At 44.5% G+C, this 23251-nt stretch overlaps 2 protein-coding genes across 5 annotated transcripts in view; one reads left to right on the plus strand and one right to left on the minus strand.

The window, feature by feature from the left end:
* The window catches only part of NOS1AP (nitric oxide synthase 1 adaptor protein), a 401227-nt gene that overhangs the window by 360805 nt on the left and 17171 nt on the right, over positions 1-23251 (plus strand). For 2 of the 4 annotated variants that reach the window (XM_069094646.1, XM_069094647.1), the window contains exons 9-10: positions 6457-6622; positions 8933-9085. In XM_069094646.1, the coding sequence (XP_068950747.1) occupies positions 6457-6622; positions 8933-9085 (319 nt within the window). Of the gene's footprint in view, positions 1-6456; positions 6623-8932; positions 13418-23251 lie in introns of those variants that run through there. The other 2 variants (XM_069094650.1, XM_069094648.1) reach the window with 2 other exon arrangements.
* On the minus strand, positions 18914-21541 carry SPATA46 (spermatogenesis associated 46). The gene is made up of 3 exons (XM_069094651.1): positions 21439-21541; positions 20237-20350; positions 18914-19558 (listed from the first exon to the last, which is right to left on the minus strand). Exons 1-3 carry the CDS (start codon positions 21539-21541, stop codon positions 19023-19025), a joined length of 753 nt encoding a protein of 250 aa, XP_068950752.1. The 3' UTR covers positions 18914-19022.

Consider the following 23251-nt stretch of genomic DNA (forward strand, 5'->3'; position numbering starts at 1 on the left):
ACTTTCTCTAAATCCTTCTGCCCACTCTTGTGACCCAGCATGAGCATCCCTTGGCTGCCACAACTTCCTGCTTCTAGTACAACCAGAAATTCTGGGGACAGGGATAAGGACATGGCTAGGCCTTGAGCCAGAGCCACTAACAGCATGACCACAGATTGACTCCATACCACTTCAGCACTAGTCTGAACACCACAGGCTATAGGCCCTGGGTAAGCAGGCCGTGTTTGGTCCGAAGATTGCCGGTTTCTGAGTTAGAACATGAGGAAAAAGCTACTGAAACTCAGTATTCCTTACTAAAACATTCTCCTGTCCTATGGCTTATTCAGAAACAAGTATACGAGTTGTTAATTCTTTGTGACAGGGAGGGCCATTGCTAGGTTTAGAGTGGCCATGCTCAAGGCTGCGCCCCTCCACTATGTTCTTGCCAGGCTCCTTAGTTTCATAGCAGGCAGTGGCTTTCTCCATCAGCCTCACTCCCACTTCCCCAGCCCCTGGCCCCTGCCTTCTGCATGACCTAGCGGTAGTGCACCCATCTGCTAGTGGCTGATGCCTTTGCTTATGTGTTTGTGTGTGTGTTTAGGGGAGGGGGGGTAGAGCGGGGTGAATTGCTCTGGTTCCCTCCACTGCCATTTCCATATGCCTATCACTCCCGAACACCAGCCTGGCTTGGCCCCCACTTCTGATGGAGGAGCTGGAGTCAAGGCAAGTAGGCTCGACAGCAAGTGAATTGTTTGTCTCTATTTCCTTTGGGGATGGGGGTTTTGTGGAGGGCAAGGAGAGGGGGAGGGGTGACTTTGGGCATTGCCCTCTTATAGAGAGAAAACAGAACCCAAAGTGCAAAAATTACCATTCAATTCGTGACTCACCCAGAAACTTATTCTATGATTTTGAGTGAGTCATAAAATGCAGAATTTTGTGAAATTTGATGAAATCTCAGGGTTTGAAGGAACCTCAGAGGTTATCTGATCCAACCTGAATCTTGAGGCAGCATAGATGGAATTGTAGATAGACCATAGATATGGCGGATAGAGCACCAGACTTGGAGTCAAAAATACCTGGGTTAAAACCTTGCCTCGGGCACTAACTTGCTGTGTGCCTCAGTTTCCTTATCTATTATGAGGGGATTGGACTTCAGGGCCTTTAAGGCCATTTCTAGGTCTGAATCTATGATCTATAAATAGAAATTTCTTCTTTAACTTCCTTAACAAGCAGTCATCCACTTGTTGCTTAATGATCTCCATGGAAGTGGAACCTGCCCACTCCCAAGGAAGCCAATTTTATTTTTGAACAGGTGTAATTTTTAGGAAGCTTTCCCCCTATATCCAACCTATATTTGAGGAAAAAGCAACAGTGAAAAGAGGCAGGTTTTTCCATGCCATACAGGAGGTTGGACATTAATCTAGCCATAGTTGTGAAGGGGCTTACCTTCCTGAGGTCAGAGAACCCAAGTTCAAATCTGCCCTGTTCCACATACTACCTGTTTGTCCTCAAAGACTTCACCTCCCTGTGCCTCAGTTTCCCTGGTTATTTAAAAGAGAATGAACGAATGGGATTAAAGGGCCTCTGAGATCCCTTCTAACTACAGCTCCATGATTCTATGAACATCCTCATGAGAAAAGGAGGAAGATGGCGGGATGGTGCCATTTATAGATGAAAAAACTAACAAAGGGAGGCTGAGCAAATTGCCAAAAGTGACAACAGATTGGGGAGAATAGAACCTAAGCCTCTTGATTTCCCAATTTAGTGCTAGATTCCTAAACCTAAGATTACACAGCCAGAGCATCATCAGACCTCCTTGACTTTTGAGGAAATCTGGACATCTATGCCTTGGTTTCTTCTCCCCTGCTGGGTATGTGCACCACAGTAATGTCAGACTGGAGCTCTGTGTCTGATGTCATTTTTGGCAGCTGCCCAGAGGGCTGAGTTCATTAGCTCTGGGTCTTTGGGCGGAATGTTAGCCTCCACACTCAAGAAATGTGAAAATGCCTGATCACTTATCACTATGCCATTCAATTTACCAGTCATCTGTGAAGTACCAGCTCCTTGGAGGGAGAAGGAGAGTCAGAGAGGTCTGATACATGGAGGGTCAGCCTCAAAGTCCAGAAGACTTTGGATTGATACTGGGCAAGTTCCCTGACTTCTCAGTGCACCCAGGCCACTCTCTAAAATTACAAATTGTGCCAACAAGTTCCAGATATACTTACCTGCCTTACAGGAGAGAGTTTTCTAACCAGGACTCCTTTAAACTGATGAAATCGTGAGTCCAAATTCTTCTCACCTTTCCACAGAAAAAGGAAGGAAGGCAACATGATCTTGCACACAATGAGATTACAGTTTAGTGGAGGAAAAGACAAGTATACAGTTCAGTCAACATTTATTAAGCACCTGCTGTATTCCAGGTGCTGTTCTAAGCCCTGGGGATACAAAAAAAAAAAGGCTAAAGACAGTCCCTACCCACAAGGAGTCACAATCTAGAAAGTGCAATGTTTGGTTGGTTGTTCATCACTGTTTGGAGTCAAGGTAGAATGTGTTCAACTGTGGTTGATTGAACCAATATGAGCTTGGAAGGCTCTACCACAAGTTAGGCACAAATAATCCATATGAACATTTGATCTAACCATGATAACCAGAGAAAATGAAATAGGGACAAAGGCTAAGTGCTATAAGAAGTTTGAGAAAGAAAGAGATGACTTTCACAGAAAGATTATAAAAAGTCAGAGGAAGGAAGGGAGGGAGAGAGGATTTATTAATTGTACACTATGTGTCATATTCTTTGCTAAGCACTTGATCCTCACAACCTTGGGACATAGATGCTATTATCCCCCATTTTACAGTTAAGGAAACTGAGACAGACAGAGGTTAAATGATTTGTTTAGTTGTGTCTGACCCTTTGTAACCTCATTTGGGATTTTCTTGACTAGAATGGATTGTCCCTTCCTTCTCCAGCTCATTTTACATATGAGGAAACTGAGGCAAACGAGCTAAGTGATTTGCCCAAGGTCACACAGCTAGTAATTGTCTCTGATTACACAAGCAGTAAGTGATTTGCCAGGGGATGAATGGTAAGTACCTGAGGTTGGATTGAAACTCAGGTCTTCCTGATTTAGACTCAGGGCTCTATCTACTGTACCACCTAACTGCCTCTCTAAGGGAGACATTTAAAAATTTATCTGAACCTGAGAAGTTAAGGTCATATAGACAAGTATTTCTGCATTCTGTAACTTTTCATATTTTTCTTCCAAATTCCTGCCTGGTTGGGCTTGTGTGAAGATAGAAAACTTATGTGTCATTGCCTTGGTTCTGCTCACTTGACATGACTGGACCATGGCCATACCTAGAATTAGAAACTGAATCTATGGAGGAAACAAAGGGCATTAGAGCCACAAGTCAGCTTACTTCTCTTGGGCAGGAGGAAACAGCCATTGGATTGAGAACTGGCCAATACCGAGAGGTGATCTGGTGCAGTCCTCTTATTATACGGATAAGCAAACTAAGAGTGGGGTTGGTAAGAAGCGGAATCAGGATGTGAACCCAAGTAAATCCACGGCTCTTCCCACTGTCCCAGTCACTGCTATTCCCCAGGATGAATAAATCTCCTGGCCTTCTCTTCCCTCCCCATCCCTTCCCACGCCTATTTAAGATTTCACTCTGTGCTTCAATTTACAGAGGCCAAAGGGCCTTTTTGGTTTGTTTGTTTGTTTTTTTTGTTTTGTTTTGTTTTTTGCCATAGCTCATTCCAGTCCTCACCATCTTTTCCCTTGCACTGATAAGGTTGCAGTTAATCCTTAAAGGTGAAGCAGGTGTCTTGGCTGATATAAATGCAATTTATTAGAAATGCCAGGAGGGAAGGACAGAAGGTGAGGGCAGCATCAGATTCCTGCCACCGCCTTCCTGCTGCAGGGAGGGGATGGGCCAGGCTCTTCAGAGCTGGAAAGTGAGAACTGAATCATATTAGTGATTCTCAGCAGGAGAGCTGAGAGTGAGGTCAGGTCGCTGAGTGTGAGCAGGGAGAGGAGCAACCATGCACTGAGGCAGCTCTCTGGGAGCTCATAGTAGGTACCCAAAGCCTTTGGGAAAGCCAGGTCCTATGTAGGATGGATGGACTATGAAGGAGGCAAACATGGAAATAACCTAGTCATACCATTTGGTCCAGCCCTGTGATTTGTTCCCAAGCTCAATGTGGAGATTGATAGCATATAGGCAATCTATCTCCAATTTGGGGCACCTAGCTGGTAAAGTGGACAGAGTGCTGGGCCTAGAGTCAGGAACACTCATCTTCCTGAGTTCAAATCCAACCTCAGACACTAGCTGTATGACCCTGGGCAAGTCACTTAACCCTGTTTACCTCAGTTTCCTCACCTGCAAAATGAGGTGGAGAAGGAAATGGCAAACCACTCCAATATCTTTGCCAAGAAAACCCCAAAATCAGAGTCATGAAGAGTTAGACACAACTGAAATAATTGAACAACAACATATCTCTAACTTAAAGTCTTAGATCTTCCTGAGGCATTGAGAGGTTAAGTGACTTCCCCAGAATCACACAGTTATTGTCAGTTACCAAGCATTTACTCTGTGTCAGTCTGGGATTTGACCACCCTCTTTCCTCCCAGTAAGACCTGGCACCATTCCCCTCAGTTAGGGATCTGGCAGCCATCTCATGATTTGGTCAATGGGTCCCAACTATTAGTAATTCATAGAGCACTATGTTTGGAATAAGGAAGATCCGCATTTGGCTCCCCCCTCAGACCCTTGCTAGCTATGTGAAACCTCTCCAAGCCTCACTTTTTTCATCTATAAAATGGCACCTCTAAGGAACCTACTATTTCAAAATCAATTGGCCACACCAACCCTTCTGAACACCATGTATGGTTTAAATCCCTCTAGAGCAGTCCTGGACATCTACTTCTTGAACTGTTGTATTGCTCTGGGAAGCTGCTATTCTTTTCAGTATTCCCACCATATTTCCATCTTCCTCCTCTCTAACAAGCTGCCTTTTCTCTTTATACTCCATTAAGCAATGCCCTTCCTCCACAAGGACAACAATTCCCTCCATTCAAACTGCCTTTTGGACCACTTCATTCAATTTCCCAGGGCTGACTCCATGCCTTCATCCATACCATTTCCATCTCAGCCTGTAAAAGCCTTCCTCTCTCCCCTAACCCTCAACTTTCAGAGGCATCAAGGAGACTCATTCCTCTCCTTCAGGGCCCTCATGAGATCCTTCCTGACATCTTCCTTGATATGGAGCAGAAATCTCTCCCCCTCATATCATAAAGCCTGCCACGTTTATTAACTCCACCAAGTCAGTCATACACCCACAAATCACCCATACAAAACATCCAGACCCCACACAAATAATGCCAGACTGCAGCCTAGCAAAAGCTAAGTGCCCTGTAAATGAACCTCTCTGGCTGGGAAGGTCCCCAGCTAACAGTGCTCATTCTACAATATCTTAGACATGGGTCACCCAGGTTCAGCTTAAAGATACCCCAACTCCATGGGTGAGAAATTTCAGGTACCATCCCTCTCTCTAGGCTACACATTCTTTCCTTGGATGCTCCCTGAGAGTTAGGAAGCTTCCCCTTACCATTGACCCTAAACCTGCCTTAAATTGAAACTCAAATCAGTTCTGCCCTCTATGCCCAAGTAGAATAAATCTAATTTCTGTTTCATAAGACAGCCCTTCAATCGCAGAAGGATAGTCTCATGCTTCCTTATTCCCTGCTGAGCCCTGTCTTCTTCAATCTAAACATCAGGAATGTTCCTTTGATATCTTTTATTATGATATAGTGTCCAGCCCCTTGGATCCTCTCTTATTAGCCCTAGCATAATGGGAAGAGCCCTTTGCCTATAAATCGATAGATAAATGTTTAATTCTCTGCTATGTGTAAGAGAACTGGGTTAAGCACTGCCTTTGGTCAGTGCTTCCCCTCAGGAAACTTTCTCTCTGTCAGAGAGGTAGGCAGTAACTTTCAAAACAAAGCAGTCATTTAAGCACTATATTAGAGAAACAGATGATAAGTCCTTGGGAGATCAAAGGAGAAAGATGGCTTTTTCCTAAGGCAGTCGGGGGAGGCTTCTTGGAGGAAGGGCCTGAGTCATTTTAGACCTGGGCCATGAGGTGGAGTGGTATATGAGATGCTGGGTAAATCCAGACATTTGTAGGTATCCTTGGGGAGGGTGATTCCAAGCCCAATTCCCCTGGGTTTGGGAAGCCTCTCAAATTTAATCCATCAGCAGGCATTTGTTGAGTGTTTACTATATACCAGGCACTATACTACAGTGCGGGGTATGAAGACAGACATGAAACAGTCCTGGCCTCCTAGAAGCTTACAGGTTATTTGGAGGGCAGTTATTTTCTTGGGGATGAGTCACTGGGCCAGGACTGCTGCCCACTGACTGACTTACCAGCCATTCTCTCTCTTTCTGCCCTCCCTCTCTGTGCCCACCACACAGGTTCATTTGCTGAAGGACCAGTTGGCTGCGGAAGCTGCGGCTCGACTGGAGGCCCAGGCCCGAGTCCACCAACTCCTGCTGCAGAACAAGGACATGCTTCAGCATATCTCCCTGCTGGTCAAACAAGTGCAGGAGCTTGAGCTCAAACTGTCAGGACACGATGCCAGTAAGTGACCCTTCTGCCAGCAGGTGGCCTCTGTCCATCCTCTGCCTGCACTCACCAGAAGACCCTGAGGGCTGCTTCATCTGAGGCACCAAAAGCCAAACATCATCTCTCCCTGGAACCCCTCTCCTGAGTGAGGCAGGAAATGAAGCAGCCCCATGACCCCGACCCTACTTTCTAAAAACCCAACAGCCCTAGGGACCCACCTGGTCCTTATGAAATGCCTGCTGGGGGCTGGGGTTGGGGGAGATGTGCAGTGTGAGCCACAGTCCCCAGGATGCCTTGCTTATGTGCTGGCTTTGCCACAAGGCAGAGTCTGAAGGTGGGTTAAGGGCATAGGCAGCGTAATAAGAGTCCTGCACTTGCAGTCAGGAGACTCAGTCTCAAATTCCTCATCCCACTCTTGTTACAGGTATTTGTTGTTCAGTTGTTTCAATCATATCTGACTCTCTGACTTTTTGGGGTTTTTCTTGGCAAAGACGCTGGACTGGTTTGTCATTTCCTTCTCCAGCTCATTTTATATATGAGGAACTGAGAGGCAAGTTAAGTGACTTGCCCAAGGTCACACAACTAGTAAGTTTCTGAGGCTGGATTTGAATTCATGAAGATGAGTCTTCCTGATACCCAGCCCAGTGTACCCCATAGCTTTCCCAATATTTGTATAACTGGGCCTCAGTTTCCTCACCTGCTTCTCAAAGTTGTTGTGAGGAGAAACTCCGAGTTCACTTGTATTTTCTCTCCTTTGATTCTTACAAATCTTGTGAGAGCACGGAGAGGGGATCCATCAGCTAAAGATGGGGAAACTGAGTTTGAGAGAAGACAAGCCATATACCCAGGATCTCACAGCAAGTGACTGGTAAAGTAAGGGTTAGAACCCAGATGCTTTATGAGGTAATAGAACAGGGACTTGGACTCAGCTAGACTTCAGATCCTGCCTCAGACACTTACTAGCCATTTGACCCTGGCAAGTCATTTAAAAAGCCTCTCAGCCTGTTTCCTCAGCTCTAAAAATGGGGACATGGTTGCAAGGATCAAAGGAATAACAAATCTAAAGCCTTTGCAAAGCTTTAAAATGCCATATGAATGTTAGCTATTATTAATGATGGGCATCACTTTACCATATTTCCTCCCAGAGGCAGTCAGATGGTCCAGTGGCTACAGTGCTGGGCCTCGAGTCAAGATCTGAGTTCAAATCCAGTCTCAGACACTTACTAGATGTGTGACCCTGAGCAAGTTATTTAACCTCTGTGTGCCTGTTTCCTCTCCTGAAAAATGGGGATGATGATATCACCTACCTTCCTGGGGTGGTTGAGGGGATGAAACACAAATGAGAAAGAACCTGTTTCCCAAATTCTGTTTCCCACCTCCTGTGATGCATTTCCCTCTCCCCCAAACTTTCTGACTTTCTAACCTGTGATTGTGCTCAGCAGAGAGGTTTGGGCTGACTGACGAGCCATGTATATTGAGTGATAGCTATTTCATAAGCCTTTCTGGTGCTGGAAGGATGGCTTATGCCCCTGTTTCCCAGTCCACAATCCTCGACATATGGAATTCTGGTTTCATTGGTGTAGAGTACTCCCAGTGTGAAACTTCCCTCCACTGATGGAGAGCTAAGCTATTCTTCCGTAACTTAACAGTCTAAGAGGTTGCAAAGGGACACTGAGAGCTTGTGACTTTCTCCTGGTCAGTAGCAGGACCTGAACCCAGATCATCCTCACTCTAAGACTGTCTCTATCCATCATGCCCTGATGGCCTGGAAGAAATCTGCCAGGCCAGAAAACTTCTTACTATCCAAGTTCTTCAGATCTTTATGCTTAAAAAATCAACTGATTCTTCTCTTTATTCTTCTGTGTTGTGATTCTCCCACCCTCAGCTTCCTCCTTTTTTCTGGTTACCCAGACTTCCCTCCTTGAATCCCTAATGGCCTTGGCACTAAGACTAAAGTCAGTAAAGTGAACAAAAGTAGAGAATTTAGTTATTGGGTTTTTTTTTCCTTCTTTAAGACCAGTATAATTTGGAATGGGAAGCATTCAAGTGGACCTGGTCCATCTAAGATCCTGTCTAGAGCTAGGGTCCAACCCCTTCTTTTTACAGTTGTGGAAAAAGGCTCAGAAAAGAAAAATGTGACTTGCCCAAGATTGCACAGTGTCAGAGGTAGATTTTAAACCCAGGTCTGATGACACAAGAGCCTGTGCTCCCTCAATGGAGCACACTGCCCAGGTTAACCCTGCAGGCCCAGAGGTGCATGATAGCATTCCAGGCCTGTAACTTGTTTAACTTCCACTCTCCTCTCCCTCTTCTCTCCTTCACCAGTGGGTTCCCAAGACAGCTTGCTGGAAATCACCTTCCGCTCTGGCGTCCTCCCCGTGCTCTGCGACCCCACGACCCCCAAGCCTGAGGACCTCCACCTGCCCCCACTAGGCCCCAGCTCTTCTGACTTCGCCCACTCGGTGGGGAGCCCCCTAGGTAGGCACGACTGTTTGGTGAAGCTGGAGTGTTTCCGTTTCCTGCCCCCCAGTGACACCCCATCAGGGGGAGAGCCTCTGCTGGGCAGCTTGGAGCTCATCAAGTTCCGGGAGTCAGGCATCGCCTCGGAGTATGAGTCTAACACAGATGAGAGTGAGGAACGCGACTCGTGGTCTCAGGAGGAGCCTCCTCGCCTGCTCAATGTCCTGCAGAGGCAGGAGCTGGGGGACAGCCTGGATGATGAGATTGCAGTGTAGGTGCCTGTAGGAGGCGGCAGCAGTGGTGGCCAGGCCTCTGGGGATGAAGGGCATCAGAGACAAAGGGTGGAGGCAGGCATCTCCACGGCCTGTGGTAGGAGGGAGACTGGAAGCACCACCCGCCTGGGCTGCATCTTCCTATGCCCAGTGGAGTGGTATGTGGGGCTTCCCAAAAGACTTTGGGATTTTAATTTTGGAGAGTAGGAGAGAAAAGAGGAGGGTATAATTCCCAATGTCAAACTATTACTTCATTCTCCTATTGATGGGAAAAATGGAGCTGGCTTTCTTGGCCCCATTACATCCCTCTAGAGGTTTGCCATCTCCAGAACTGCCAAGCCTATGTAGGAAGGACTTCTGTATCATATAGATTGGGCTGATAATGCCATGAGGTCCCAACTGCCCCTTCCTCTTCCTACACTCCCTGTTGAGAAGGGATACCACCTGATGAAATATCTTCTTAGATACCTATCCTACATCAGGCCTGTCACTCAATGCCTAACTTTGTCTTCATTGAAAGTAGAGCCAATGCTAGGCATATGACGGCTGAGTGTGCTGGCAACAGAGACAGGAAATTTTATTCTTCAGTGAGATCATGAAAGTGGTATATTCCCTACAGGACCAGCTGTCTTGGTTTATGGAATCTTTTGAAGTCCACAGGGAGGTGAAGGAGTCATGGAAAAATAGTAGACTGGTCCCTTCTTTGGGTATGGGATTACTCTTTTCCCCTCTCTGTGAAAGGCAGTGCCCATCAAAATTATAGCTGGAAAGTGGCCCAGATATTTATGGGCCCTGCCAACAGAAGCCATGTTTTCAGAGTTTCAGGGGACCCCGGCCTCTCTTCCTATCTCCTCCCCTCCCCAGGCAATTTTATAGGGCTTTTTTAGTTTCTTAAATGGACATTGGCTGGTAACTGGGAAGGGCTTTGGCCAACGGGAATCCCAAATGGGCCCTGTCCCACTTGAGGCAGAAATGGTTAACAACTTCACCATTGTCATTATGTACAACTGTTTAGAGGGGCTAAGTGATTGAACCAATGCCTCAGAGATGTGGATATGGGAAAAAATCGTAGAGGGACCTTAAGAAAAGGCTTCCACTCTTCCCTCTGATCAGTGAGACAGCAGCTGGTTATTCTTAAGGGGAATTTAGAAACTGCCTGAAGGAAAACTGGGGTTTATTGGATCCCATCAGTTTTTCCTAAGGGAATCAATTCCATCCTCCATCTTGGACAGCAAAGTTACAGGCTCAGAGGTCAAGGATTGTTGAAGGGGTTGGTCCTGAGGAAGAATGTTTTGGTCCCAAATCATATGTTCAACCTTAGGTTTCCTTTGTAAATTAGGAAAACATATAACTGCTGCATTTTCTTCTGGACCAGATGGTCCAAATTATGGGACAAAAAAGAAATCATACAACTTTACCATATTCTTTTCCAGAGATTACCATACCAGATGCAATTTAATTGGAGATAGTTAATATTCATATGTGTCTGTACATTTATGTGTGCTACTGAAGACTGCCAAACTTCACCACATATATGGAAAGAACACAAGAGTGAGATTTCCATTGTCTGTTGGCTCTGTCCCTATAGTCTGTCAGAATATACCTCTATTCCATTTATTATATGTCTGAGATAGTTCTAATGGATTAATCTTGTCCCTGAACTATTCTTATTTGTATTTTTAAAAAATACCAAATTAGGCCTAGGTAAAATTACATGATAATGGGAGAAGAAAGAGCACCCCAGGAAAAGCCCTCAAGATAAAGAAATTGAATTTGGTCCCTCCCCTATCTGGTTTGCAAAGCCCTAACATATTGTATTGTTAACAGGAAGCTTAAAAGAAACCAAGTTTTTGCTCACCAGAGAGCCTTGTAGGTAGAAGGAGATCTGACAATGCCAGTAGCCTGCTGTGGGCCAGCAGGAGCTACAGGTGAAGTCAGTGGCAGAACAGACAAGTCTGTGCTGTTGGGTAAAAGGAATTCATATTGGTAGGCCAGGTCTTAGGCAACCTATTTTAGGGCCCAAGGTACCTGAAGGTGTACATGTGTGTATATATGTAGATGTGTAGATATGAACATATACACTATAGATATGTATATACATAGAGAATATATATATGTGTAAAGATGGAACAAGAAGGTACCCAGTTGATACAGAGAAGACAACTATGGCAAGATATAGGCTGACAAAGGCAAAAACCAAATAGAATGTAGAAAGAAAAGGGTTGGGGGCAGGGGCAATAGGGATGGACAAAATAGAAATGGTGAAGGAACCAGGCAGGTCTAGTACAGAATGCAACCCCTGGGCTTTGAATTCAGAGTCAATCTTACTTCATGGGAGAGGTCTTTGTGATTCTATCAAGACCTTTTCACTCCCCTGCCTCCCCTCTGGCTTCCAGTGTTTGCTGGTGGTCCAGTTGGGAAGACCACAAAGAATTGTTATCCCACTGATTTGAAACTGGGTTAAGTGACAAACCCAGAGTGTTGCTAGGTACTATGGGTGTTCCTAAAGACTGGACACATAGGAAATCTCATTAACTATTCATATTTTCAAGAAATGAAGGACATTTTCAACAACATTTCACTTAATTAACATAAATGAGATTTCATAGGAAGACATAGGAGACTCATAGGAAATCTCGTTAATTAATTAAATTAAATTAATCTCATTAATATGGAAAATAGTACCAATAGCTTATGAAAGCTTTTATTCCATATGAAATTGTCATGGCTAAAATTTGTGCTAATTAAATAAAATGTTGTTGAAAATTTCATTCATTTCATTTCTTGAAAATATGCATAGTTAATGAGATTTCCTATGTGTCCAGACTTTAGGAACACCCTGTATCTGGGGTTGGAGTTTCATTCCAGGTCATGGCCACACCCTACACATACCCAGTATTTTATCTTGGAAAGGGTGGCCTGACTATAAATTTCTCCCTTCAAGTCTGGGCCTTTTGTTTCAAGGAGAGGAAGAATAAAAAAGAAGGCTGAGAGATTGAGCTTGTTACTAGAAGGCAAATAAACTTTTGATTCTTCTCTTGGCCCAGGGAGGACTTCCATCACTTTTGTTCAGTCAACTTTTGTCCTCTCTCCTCTCATCCCCTGGGCTAACCCCAGATATTCCCTATGGCAATCGTTCAGGTATTGGTATTCTACATAGCATGAGCAGTCACATAGAAAAAGGGTGGCAAGGGTGGCCAGGTAGCACAGCGAGTAAGAGCACCTGCCCCAGTGTTGGGATGACCTGGGGATCGAATCTGGGCTCAGACATTTAGCACCCACCCAGAAACACCTGGCTGTGTAACCTTGAGCAAGTTACTTAACCCCAATTGCTTAAAAAAAAAAAGAAAGAAAAAGGGTGGCAGTCACTATATGTCCAAACAGGAGTGTCTTTGGATTCAGAGCTGGAGAGGGCACAGCCAGAAAGCATCAAGGTGACCTCAGCCATTCGACCCTTGGCTGGGGAAGACAGGGAAAGAACTGGAACATCTTACACCAACTATCCCAGTGGAGTCCCCCCCCCCCAACCTCCAGATGCCTCTCCTTTCCTGCTATTTACACTAACTTGTTCCTCTTTCACTCTTCAGTTCTGTGACTTTGTGGAGGAGATATGGACTGGGGTTGGGGGAGGCGGCTGTGTGTGGCCAAAGCACCTGTATCAGGGATGATCAGAGGCTGTGAACTCCCAGATCCCCCAGGAGTATGGGCTACTCACTCACTCTCCACACAGGGGGCTGTGCATGGGGCCAGGGAAGGAAAGGCAGCCTCTGCTCACCTCAACTGTACATTGGAATTGTAAATGTGTAATTATATTCCTGCTAATCTCAGCACTGTCTGTAAGACTTCTCTCTGGCCTTACTGCTCTATTGATCTTGCTTTCTTGAAGGTTGATTTGATGTTTCGTTTATTCCCTGCCACTCCTTTCCTCTTTCTTCCCTTTCCTACAACTGTTGTTTCATTAACTCTATTGACTCAACTCTCTGGGAAATTATTCTGTCCATGTAAGTGCACTTACTCCCTGGATGTTGTCACCGGTCTAGTGGCTTTTGCTAAATAAACCTTTCTTATTTCTAAAGTCTCTTTCTGTCGTCCCTTCTTGTTTCTTACTATTCTGCTCTACCTGCCTCCTTTCTTAACCTCTTCACCCCAAGCCAGGCAGATGGGGGATGAGTGACTCATTTCCTATGGGGGCACTACAGGGATGGAAGGAAACCTGTCCCCTTACCTGCTGCTCAATTCAATCAGCTTGCAGAGGTCAAGGAATATACACACAAGCATTTTTGTAAATGGGTGCTCAAAGTTTCTGGGATGTTGTGGGGCCATGGCAGTGAATTTCCTAATTCTACAGAGCTGGGTTATTGACTTGGAACTGAAAGTAACTTTAGGTGTCCTGACCCTTCATTTAAGATGAGGACACTGGAGCCAGGGGAGATCAAGTGATTTGCCCAAAGCCAAAGATCAGTCAGTGGCAGAGTCAAGACTTGAACTCAGATCCTTTGACTCTAAATCCATTGCTGTTTCCACACTACCACAATTATATCACACTGTGACAGGGTATCATATTTCTGGTTTAATGAATATCCCCAGTTGCTACCAGCATGCTTTCTTTTAAAATCTGGCTGCTTTCTGAGCCCAGGTCCAGCCTGGTAATGAAGCTAATGATGATAACACCTATTCCCATTTGTTTATAAGCACAGTAATTGGAAGCTGTGCATCCCACCTTTGTCTCCCATTGTGCAAGTTAGGGAAATCTCCTCTCTCAGGACCACAGTTTCTTTATCTGTATAATGGGAGATTGGCTGAAATGACCTAAGATCCTGCCCTGATCTGTCATTCGTATATTGCTTTAAAGTATTTGGGGATTTTTGGTGGGGAGGGAGAACTTAGTCCCCGTTTGCCATTTAATTAATGGAAGCTTCTTGTAGCATAGAACCTTTTTCAAATGTTGTTGGAGCTCATTTGTAAGGACAGTGCTAGTGAGTTGCCTGGGGGCAACTGATGATCTTGCCCAGTGACCCCTGAATTCCACACATTTTGGGAACCACTGGGCTAGCTCACAGGATCATAAATCTTGAACCCAAGGGAGAAGAGAGACATTTAGTTAAGTGACTGACCCAAGGTGTCACAAGTAGTAGGATTTGGGGCAGGATTTGAATTCATATCCTCTGACTCCTAGGCCAGATGCCTGGGAGCAAATTGATGAGTGAAGTGACTTGTCCATGGACTCAGAAAGCAGACATGTTTCAGAGGCAGGGCCTGAACCCAGGTGGTCTTGACTTCAAGGCCAGTCACTGACTCTCACTTCAGATGAATGGCAGCTCATTTACAATCTAAATTTTGTAGAGCTGAAATGTGGGCAATAGTCAGAGAACTTTCAATTGGGGAACATGAGCTCCCAGCTGCCTAGTTAGCCTTCAGTGCCACTGTGGCCAGATTTGACAAAGATCAAACCAGTGAATGACACTGGCCACCCTCAGCCTCACACTGTTCATCACCATCTCTGACACACTTAACTTGATGTCTTGAGCAACATTTTTTAAAAAGGGGAAAGATATGGGGCGGCTAGGTGGTGCACTGAATAGAGTGCCAGCCCTGGAGTCAGGAGGACCTGAGTTCAAATGCGGCCTCAGACACGTAACACTTACTAGCTGTATGACCTTGGGCAAGTCACTTAACCCCAATTGCCCTCCAAAAAGCAAAAAAAAAATGGGGGGGAGATAAAGGTCTCCCTTTTAATAAACAGAAAATTCTGGAAGATGTCTAAAGTTACTACTATGTGATTAAAAACAAAACAAACTTTGTTATATGCCTCCCCCATCTTCCTTGGAATTGGGATGTGTTTTCACAGAGCAGAGACCATCTGCTTAATTTCCAAAGACTTAGATGATGTTCTCATAGAAGTAACAGGAGTCCTCAGGCTTAGCTTAGAAAGAATATTTCAAATCATTCTAGGAATTCTGCAGACTCAATGTATTTGTATAACACCAGGTCCTCATTGACTCCCTGACTACTAACTTCAACCGCATGTAGTCAGCAGAAAAATACAGACATCTGGCCGATTCTAAATGTGTGGACAGATGGACCAAATGACTATGCCTCAACCTGGAAAGGATGATGGGCCCACTTACCAAAGTGGCCCTGTATTAATGAGAGATGAAGAAAAACCCCAACCAAGCCACAATAGGGCTTTGCTGCTAGAAGTGTAACAGTCTGATTTGGGAAGCAGGGACTGTTTACTGTGTCAAAGAGGAGTTACTGAGTATCTTGAAGGCCATGATACAGAAACTAGGCCAGTAGAGCAGGAGCCCTTGGTCTGCTTTCTTGGTCTCTCCTGAATGCAGGAGCATAGGGCAGGCCTTAATAACTGCTAGGGTTTCTGCTTCAAAAGAAAGGAAAGGCCAAGGTGGCCAACCTATACCACCTACTTATATGTCATTTGTATCCTGCCTGCTGCCAAAAAGAACTATGAGGTGGCTTGCAAAATTAGTCACAATATTGATTAAAGTAAAAACAAAAAGAAATCCAAAAAAATCTGCTTAAAGAAAGAGAGCAGACCCTGAATGCAAATCTTGCATCTGCTACTTAGTACCTGTGTGACCTTGGGCCAGTCTTTTGACCTCTCTGGGGAGGCAGTTTCTGTACCAATGAAATGAAGGGTTTGAATGGGATGGTTAAGGTCCCTTTCAGTTCTAGAGCCCTGTACAGCTAAAGGTTAGACTAAATAACCTGTCTGTCTGTGATTCTGTATATCTCTGACCCAAAGATACTGTAAGTATTATTCTCCCCATTTCTCAGATGAGAAAACTGGGTCTTCTTCAAACTTATCTTTCTAAAGGATGGGTGACTAAGTATTGTACTAACTTAATGCTGTACTAAATAAGGTAATTTGACTAACAAGGGTTAGAGAGAGGAAGCAATGTAGATGAGGAATCATTTTGATTTTAGAGCAAATATAAAAATGATTTTCTCAAGGTCCTATAGCTAGTCCCTAGGGTCAGGAAATGCACTCTTGCTAGGCATCTCCTAATAAGTGACAATATGTTCCTGGGATGAGCTAGCTTAGCAGTTCTAAAACCTTTTGATCTGAGAACCCTTTACACTATTAAAAATTATTGAGGATCGCCCACCAAGAACTTTTGTTCATGTGGATTTTATCTACAATATAAGAAATTAAGATATCTTATTATCGTGAAAATAGCTCTGACCTCGTAAACCCCCAGAGATCCTTGGATTGCATGCTTTGGGAACCATTGGGCTAGATCATAGATCTTGAGCCCAGGGGAAAAGAGAGAGATACTTGGATAGTTAAGTGACTTGCCCAAGGTATCACAAATAGTAGGGTTGGGGTAGGATTTGAATTCATGTCCTCTGAATCCTGGGCCACTGCTCTTCCCTATGGTTCCTTCTGTAAGTCATACCTCCAGGCCCAGCTTCTGTGCCTTATGTTTGAGCTGTAAAATAGACTCATGAAATTTGAGACTGAGCCCTTGTCACTGTCACTGGATTTAGCAGGAGCAGGACATAAGGAGCCCTGTCTGAAAACAGCAAGGAAACAAATGATATGAGAAAAGGGGATTGTCCACATCTTACCCTTCTCCATCTATGGAAGGTGATTGGTTAGAGAGAATAAGAAAACATCAAGTATTGGTGCATGTTTATGTGTGCGTGTGTGTATATACATACATATAGATATACAGATGTGTATGTATATATGCACATATATATACAGGAATATATGCATATATACAGGCATGCCTATATTACAATAATCACAACATTCACATAGTGCCTACTGTGTGCTAAGTGCTTTACAATGATCTCATTTGATCTTCACGAAACCCCTGGGATATAGATGCTATTATTATCCTCATTTTACTGATGGGGAAACTGGGGCAAACAGAGGTTGAGTGATTTGCCTATGGTCATACAGCTAGCGTGTTTGAGGCTAGATCTGAACTCAAGTCATCCTGATTCCAGGCCCAGGTGCTCTGTCCACTGTTAGTGTACCCATGTTCACATAATTACATACACACATAATACATATTGACTTTTATAGTCAAGAAAAACTTGATTAACCTTTGATGCAAAGTCCCACAAGGAGTGTGGTACAATGGAAAGAATACTGGCTCTGGTATTGGGGGACTTGTGTTCAAATCCTGCCACTGACTCTGTGTGGCCTCTGTCACTTCATTTCCCTGAGCCTCAGTTTCCTCATCTGTAAGATGACCTAGGATCCTAAGGCATTGTCAGATGAAGACAGCCTTAGGCTAGCCTGCCTGGTAAAAAGAGAGTTGTGACATAGCAGGCCCTAGAGAAGAAGGTTGCTGCCACTTTAGGAAGGGAATCAGCAATGGGGACTGGGAAAAGGAGAAGAAAGCTAAATGCCCTTTGGAGGTGAGTTTTATCATATTTAAAAGGGGGCAAACTCTTCCATAAACCTCCCCAGGGTCTGCCCTCCCCCTATGCTCCTCTCCCCTACTGTGACCAAATTGGGTAGACAATTTTGTCTTATGGGGTTTATAAGGGATAAAATAGCAACAACCTACCCCCTTTGTTGGCTTTCTCACTTTCCTAGGGAGCTTAGCTTAGACCCCTCCTCACCTCATTCACTTTTCTAAGAAGAGCTTTAGGGTGTGAAAAGAGGCCCATTCTTCCAAAAAGAAACAAACAAACAAAAAACCCCACAGAGTCCAACTGATTATATCTTCCAGGAAGTTGCTGTGGAATTTTACACCCTTGTAAGGAGATGGCATTCAGTCCTAAGACACTCAATCATCTGCAGGATCCCCAAACACACAGAAAAAGAGTATTTCTCTTCATGCTGTGACAGTAAGGGATTGCTACTGGGCTTGAGTGAGAAGTAGGGGTCTTCTAGTGACCGTGTTACTAAATAGACATTAAGCCTTCAGGAATCCCCATTAGATTGGATGAATTCGGTTAGGAAATAGAAACAGCAAGACCTGAATGGAAGAAACAGTTTGAGTAAGGCAGATAGCAATTAGATGACAACCTCCCTCATTCTGGGCACTTATTAGGTCTCTCTTCCTGCAGCTTAAGATTGCATTAACTATTTTGACTTCTATAAAACGCCATTGGTTGCTATTGAGCCTGTAGTAACTAAAGCCCTCAGCATTCTTTTACAAGACCTGTTTCTAACCATGCCTCCTTCACTGAGTATTTATACAGGTGATTTTTAAAAATTCATAATGTACAACTTGAATACCACTATTCACTTTCATCTAATTCGATTTGATCAATTGTCCTAACCTGGTGAAATCACTTTGGGTCTCACTTCTGTCATTAACTATTATTCCCAGCTTTATGTCTGCTGCAAATCTGATGCATGTGCTGTCTATGCCCATCTAAATAACTGGTAAAACCTGGGTCCTGGATGAATCCCAGACTCCTGAGGTACTTCACTAAATACCTCCCCTTCCAAGGTGACATTGACACATGAATGACTGCTTTGGGGACTTCAGTCTTTCAACCAGTTCCAAATCAACCCAAATGTATTATTCCCCAGCTAAATATCAGGGCTGAGAATGTGTCATGTGGTTAGACTCTCTCAGACTCAGCATAAGGTTGTGACTAATACTTTGATTTATTCTCACTTCTTTAGACATAACATAGTTTTTTAACCCCTTGTATTTTCCTTTGGTCTGTTCTAATGGGCTCCTGTAAGTCTACTTGAAAGTCTGGCAGCTGCTGGTAGATACCCTGTCTCCTGGCCGTGCCTTCTGCTCCCTTCCCCAGAGAGTTTTGAGTTTTCTGTAGTACACCTCGCAACTGAAGCCTTCCCTGAACCCCCCCTTGATGTGGCTTTTCAAGGAGTGCAGAGTAGGATACATGCGGCAGCACGCGACACACTTGTAGCCGTTCTGCTGGGCTGGGTGCCGTTTAGAAGCCGTCAGGATGTCCTGGGATGTGATGTGGTCCTTGGAGTCCAAGCCTGCTCTGTGCTTCTTGGTGGTTTCCCGAGGACAGGCATTCTCCAAGGAGGAGGAGGAAGAGCAAACGCTCTCAGCCATATCCTCAGGTGGACCAATGTCCCCCCTGCCCTCCCTGCCCTCATCCTGTTGTACCTCTGGGAAGCTGTAGGTCTCCAAGTAACTTTCTTTATCTGTGCACACAAAGTAGCTATAAGGGGAGAACCAGGGCCGATAGATGGTACAATTCCGCCTCAGCTGTTCAGTGTTTGGCGTGTCCCCCAAGGCACAGTCTATTAAGGGAAGAAAAGAGCTAAATCTGAGCCTTGAGTGGTTGGGGAATCTCTCTGGGCTTGGTAAAGTTGGGGCTGGGTGTCTCCAGGAGAGGAAGTGAGTTGGATGTCCAAAAAGCATCGGTGGAGCTGGGAGAGCAACCTGGGCCATTCAACCTTTTTTTTTTTTTTTTTTTTTGCTTTTTTTTAAGGTGGGTTAAGTCTTACAGCAGTTCAATCTCTGGGGCAAAATAGTTACAGTCTTGGGCAAATGATCTTGAAAGTTTGGCATGACCTGGCCAAATCTTGTTGCTTCCTGAGATAGTCCTTCCCTGGAGATAACCCTTCCCCTGAGGCCAGACACAGAGAGACCACCCGGAAGGCAGCCCGGAACACAATTCCACGTTCAGCATTTATACTAGCTATGTTTGAGTTCATTACCAATTAATTTTTCTTCCCTCTCTGAGCTTTTCCCTTTGCCCTGCTCCCTGGTATTCAAGGGGTGGTGGTTTAAAGAAAAGAGAATTAGATGTAGAAATGCAAGTGGAAAACATGGCATGTGGTCACAAAGCTTCTCAACACTCATTCTCTATGGGAGCAACCCCCTCACTCCAATTTCACAGACATAAATGTATACGGATTCACACATCTACACAGGTGTATCTATGTGAACACACACACAGTTGGGGAAGACCTCACCTTCTGAGAACACTGTGTTATGCACCCCATGCCGAAGAGCACTGCATTGGTACTGGGGTGGCAGGACCTGAGCAGGGCTGGGCACCTCGCCAGGTACAGGAGTCTTTGAGATGTCTGAGTGACAGAAGGAAACACTCTGGTGAGCTAAGTGGAGAGGTGCCCTTCTGGGACTTCCAATGGGATTTTGGGGGGAGATTCTGCCTTGGCTCCTTGTTTTTGTCTTTGCCACGTGACCTCCTGGGACTGAGATGACACACCATGAACATACAGTGCAGTGAGGCAGGGCCATTTCAAATGATGTTCTAGGAGATTTCAGAATGGGATCATTTCATTGAGATACAGGAAAGAGCAGGCTGGCTAAAGGAGATAACTTTTTTCTTCTGCCTCATCTACCCTCTCTTGTATTTTGTCGTGTGTGTGGCCCTCTGTACTGGGGTTTTAAGTTTCCCTGAGCTTAGTATCTATTTGTGGAGAATTACAACCACAGGTTCCATACTGTGTCATGGAGGCCTCCTTCTACAATGTTAAGGATAAGCCTCTGGCCCAAAGACCCTATACATAGTCAAAAAGATGACCACAGATCAGGATTATTGTATGTGTCCTGGGGGTTCTTTCTACCTTGTTCCAGTGGAGTTGATTAAGCATTAGTAGAAAGCTTATCTACATTTGTTTCCCAGAAAAGAAGCAGCTTTTGATCTCGGATCACAATTTTGTAGAAATTATGTTTATATATCCAAAAGGGCACATAAGAAAAAGCCACTCATTAACTTGCCAAAATCCTTATTCCTCTCTGTCCTTATCAATGAGTTTTCTCACATTAGTATGCCGGTGATGGACACAAAGACTAGATTTTTCTCTAATTTATCTAAACAAAACCAGAGCATACCATGATGATTAGAGTGATAAACCTTTCTAAGAAAATACATGTATCATCTTGGAAATCAGTACAGACTAATGGGGTCAAAAATGCATGGAAAATTGACAGGATATATTTTGGTCACCCCTGCTTTAGAAGTGAAATCAACATTAACCACTTGGTACTTTCCATGATGGCAATTATCGTTACCCACCACCCATCCAGAAGAATAAATCATGGGACACTTTGGAATTTAAGTCTCTGGTCCTATACGTCAGCCAGTAGGGCCAATAAGACACTTCGAAGGAAGATAGACTCTTGATTCCCAGCTTCACCCACAGTTTACCTGGTAAGCTGGTAGCTCGAGAGGACGTAATATCAGGAAAAGTGTTCATGGCAGAGGAAGAGATCCGTGGTCCTGAAATGCTAAGGAGAGAGAAGTTCTCCATGTTCTGACTCTTGGTAAGTTATGGAGATAGCTTTCTCTTCCTCCCTAGGTGCTAGTTGTGTTGTCCAGGCGATAAACATTCTGAGATCATTTGACATCATAAGAAGGTCACATGATTCCACTTGCCAGCATGGCTGGACCAATTGCTAGTTAAGAAAAGGCTAACACCCCCACTTTTCATAGGCTAACTCTAAATTCTTATTATTTCACTTGATTCTGCCATTACTAAACATCTTTTACATACCTTGTGTCTGTCCTGGGTATTGCTCAAGGCAGAATAAGAATCATGGTGACATTGTCTTTATAGGGCCTCAGTGCCCTCCTATCTTCTTCTTTCTCTGGTCTCTTCAATACCCTCTCAACCAGCCCTAAAAAAATCTGTCTTTCCTTATTAATTCCCTTCTTGCCTCCCTACCCCCCTCAAAAAATAAAAATAAAATCTAGTACCCTATGCCTGTTCCAAGCTGTCTTTGTCACCATGGTCATCCATTAGAATGTGTGGCAGTGTGCTAAGTTATATAGTATGGGAAAATAGTATTTGGAAGCATCATGATCCCAACTGAGAAGGGACTGAAAAAAGTTGTAAGAGTATGGGACATGTGAAAAAGTGTGTGAGCTTGCCTGTGGGGAGAGAGGAAAGGTGAGTAGGAGAGAGAAGGAGAATTAGTTTTCTTTTCTATATTTCTTCAGGGTGCCTAACCAGTGGGAAGGTAGTATGGTATTAATACCATTCTGTCACCAAGACCACAGAAGTGTATAATGTCATAAATTCCCCTGTTTAGTAGAAGCAGCTATAGTAGAAATAATAGTTGTGACTTACCTTGGAAACTTGGACTGTCTCAACACTGCCATTCGAGGCATCATTGCATAGTGGAAAGAATAACGGAGTTGGGGGCGAGATCCCAGCACTCGCTTGGCCACCACATAACAGTGGGTCTTTGAACAAGTCATTCCCCCATTTGGGACTTCATTATCTTCATCTGTCACATGGAAAGGTTGGAATCGATGACCTCTCATTCCTTCCAGGTGGAACATTTTTGGATGCCGTGATTTGCATACTAGGAAATGATAGGCAGATATGGATAAGTGATACTGATGAGGCCTGGAGCACCTAGGATTTCATTTTCCCTTTTTCCATTCAATTTCCACCACTGACACCAATAATAAGCCTAGGGCTTTAGAAATACTCTAAAAGATAACGGGGGAGATTTTCCCATCCTGTGGAAGAACTGAAAGGCAAAACTGATATAAGCCGGTCATTTACTTAGCTGGTCATCTCTGAGATTCCCATTATAATCCTGGCAGTAGGACCCCATTCTGGCCTGAGGCATTCCCCTGGCATGTCAGTGTTGGAAGCTCAGGGGCAGTAATAGACACCTTTCTGTACTGGTCACTTCATACAATGTTTCTTTCTTTCTCGTTTCTTTCCTGCCTGCTTTCCGAGCCCCTGTCTGGGTCAGGTAAGATACCCTTTCCCCCACTGGTGACGCATGCTGCAGAATGTCCCTTTCTCTGCCCTTGTGTGTGCATGCTGTGTGTGGTGGTGCCGGGGAGGGAAACCTGGTCCCAGGTTCAGTCATTCCTTGCCTCCAATATTCGCTGGAGCCCTGTGCCTCTGGGGAGATGTGGTCTCAGGCATTCTTGTGTCTTAGGAGAGCAAGGTTCTACGTTCTCTTCTTTGGTTCATGCCAATGCCCATGGATGTCTTAGG

Source organism: Petaurus breviceps, unplaced genomic scaffold (genome assembly GCF_028583685.1).
Source record: "Petaurus breviceps papuanus isolate PSGF00001 unplaced genomic scaffold, PetGlider_PUasm1.0 220, whole genome shotgun sequence".
NCBI lineage: Eukaryota > Metazoa > Chordata > Mammalia > Diprotodontia > Petauridae > Petaurus > Petaurus breviceps.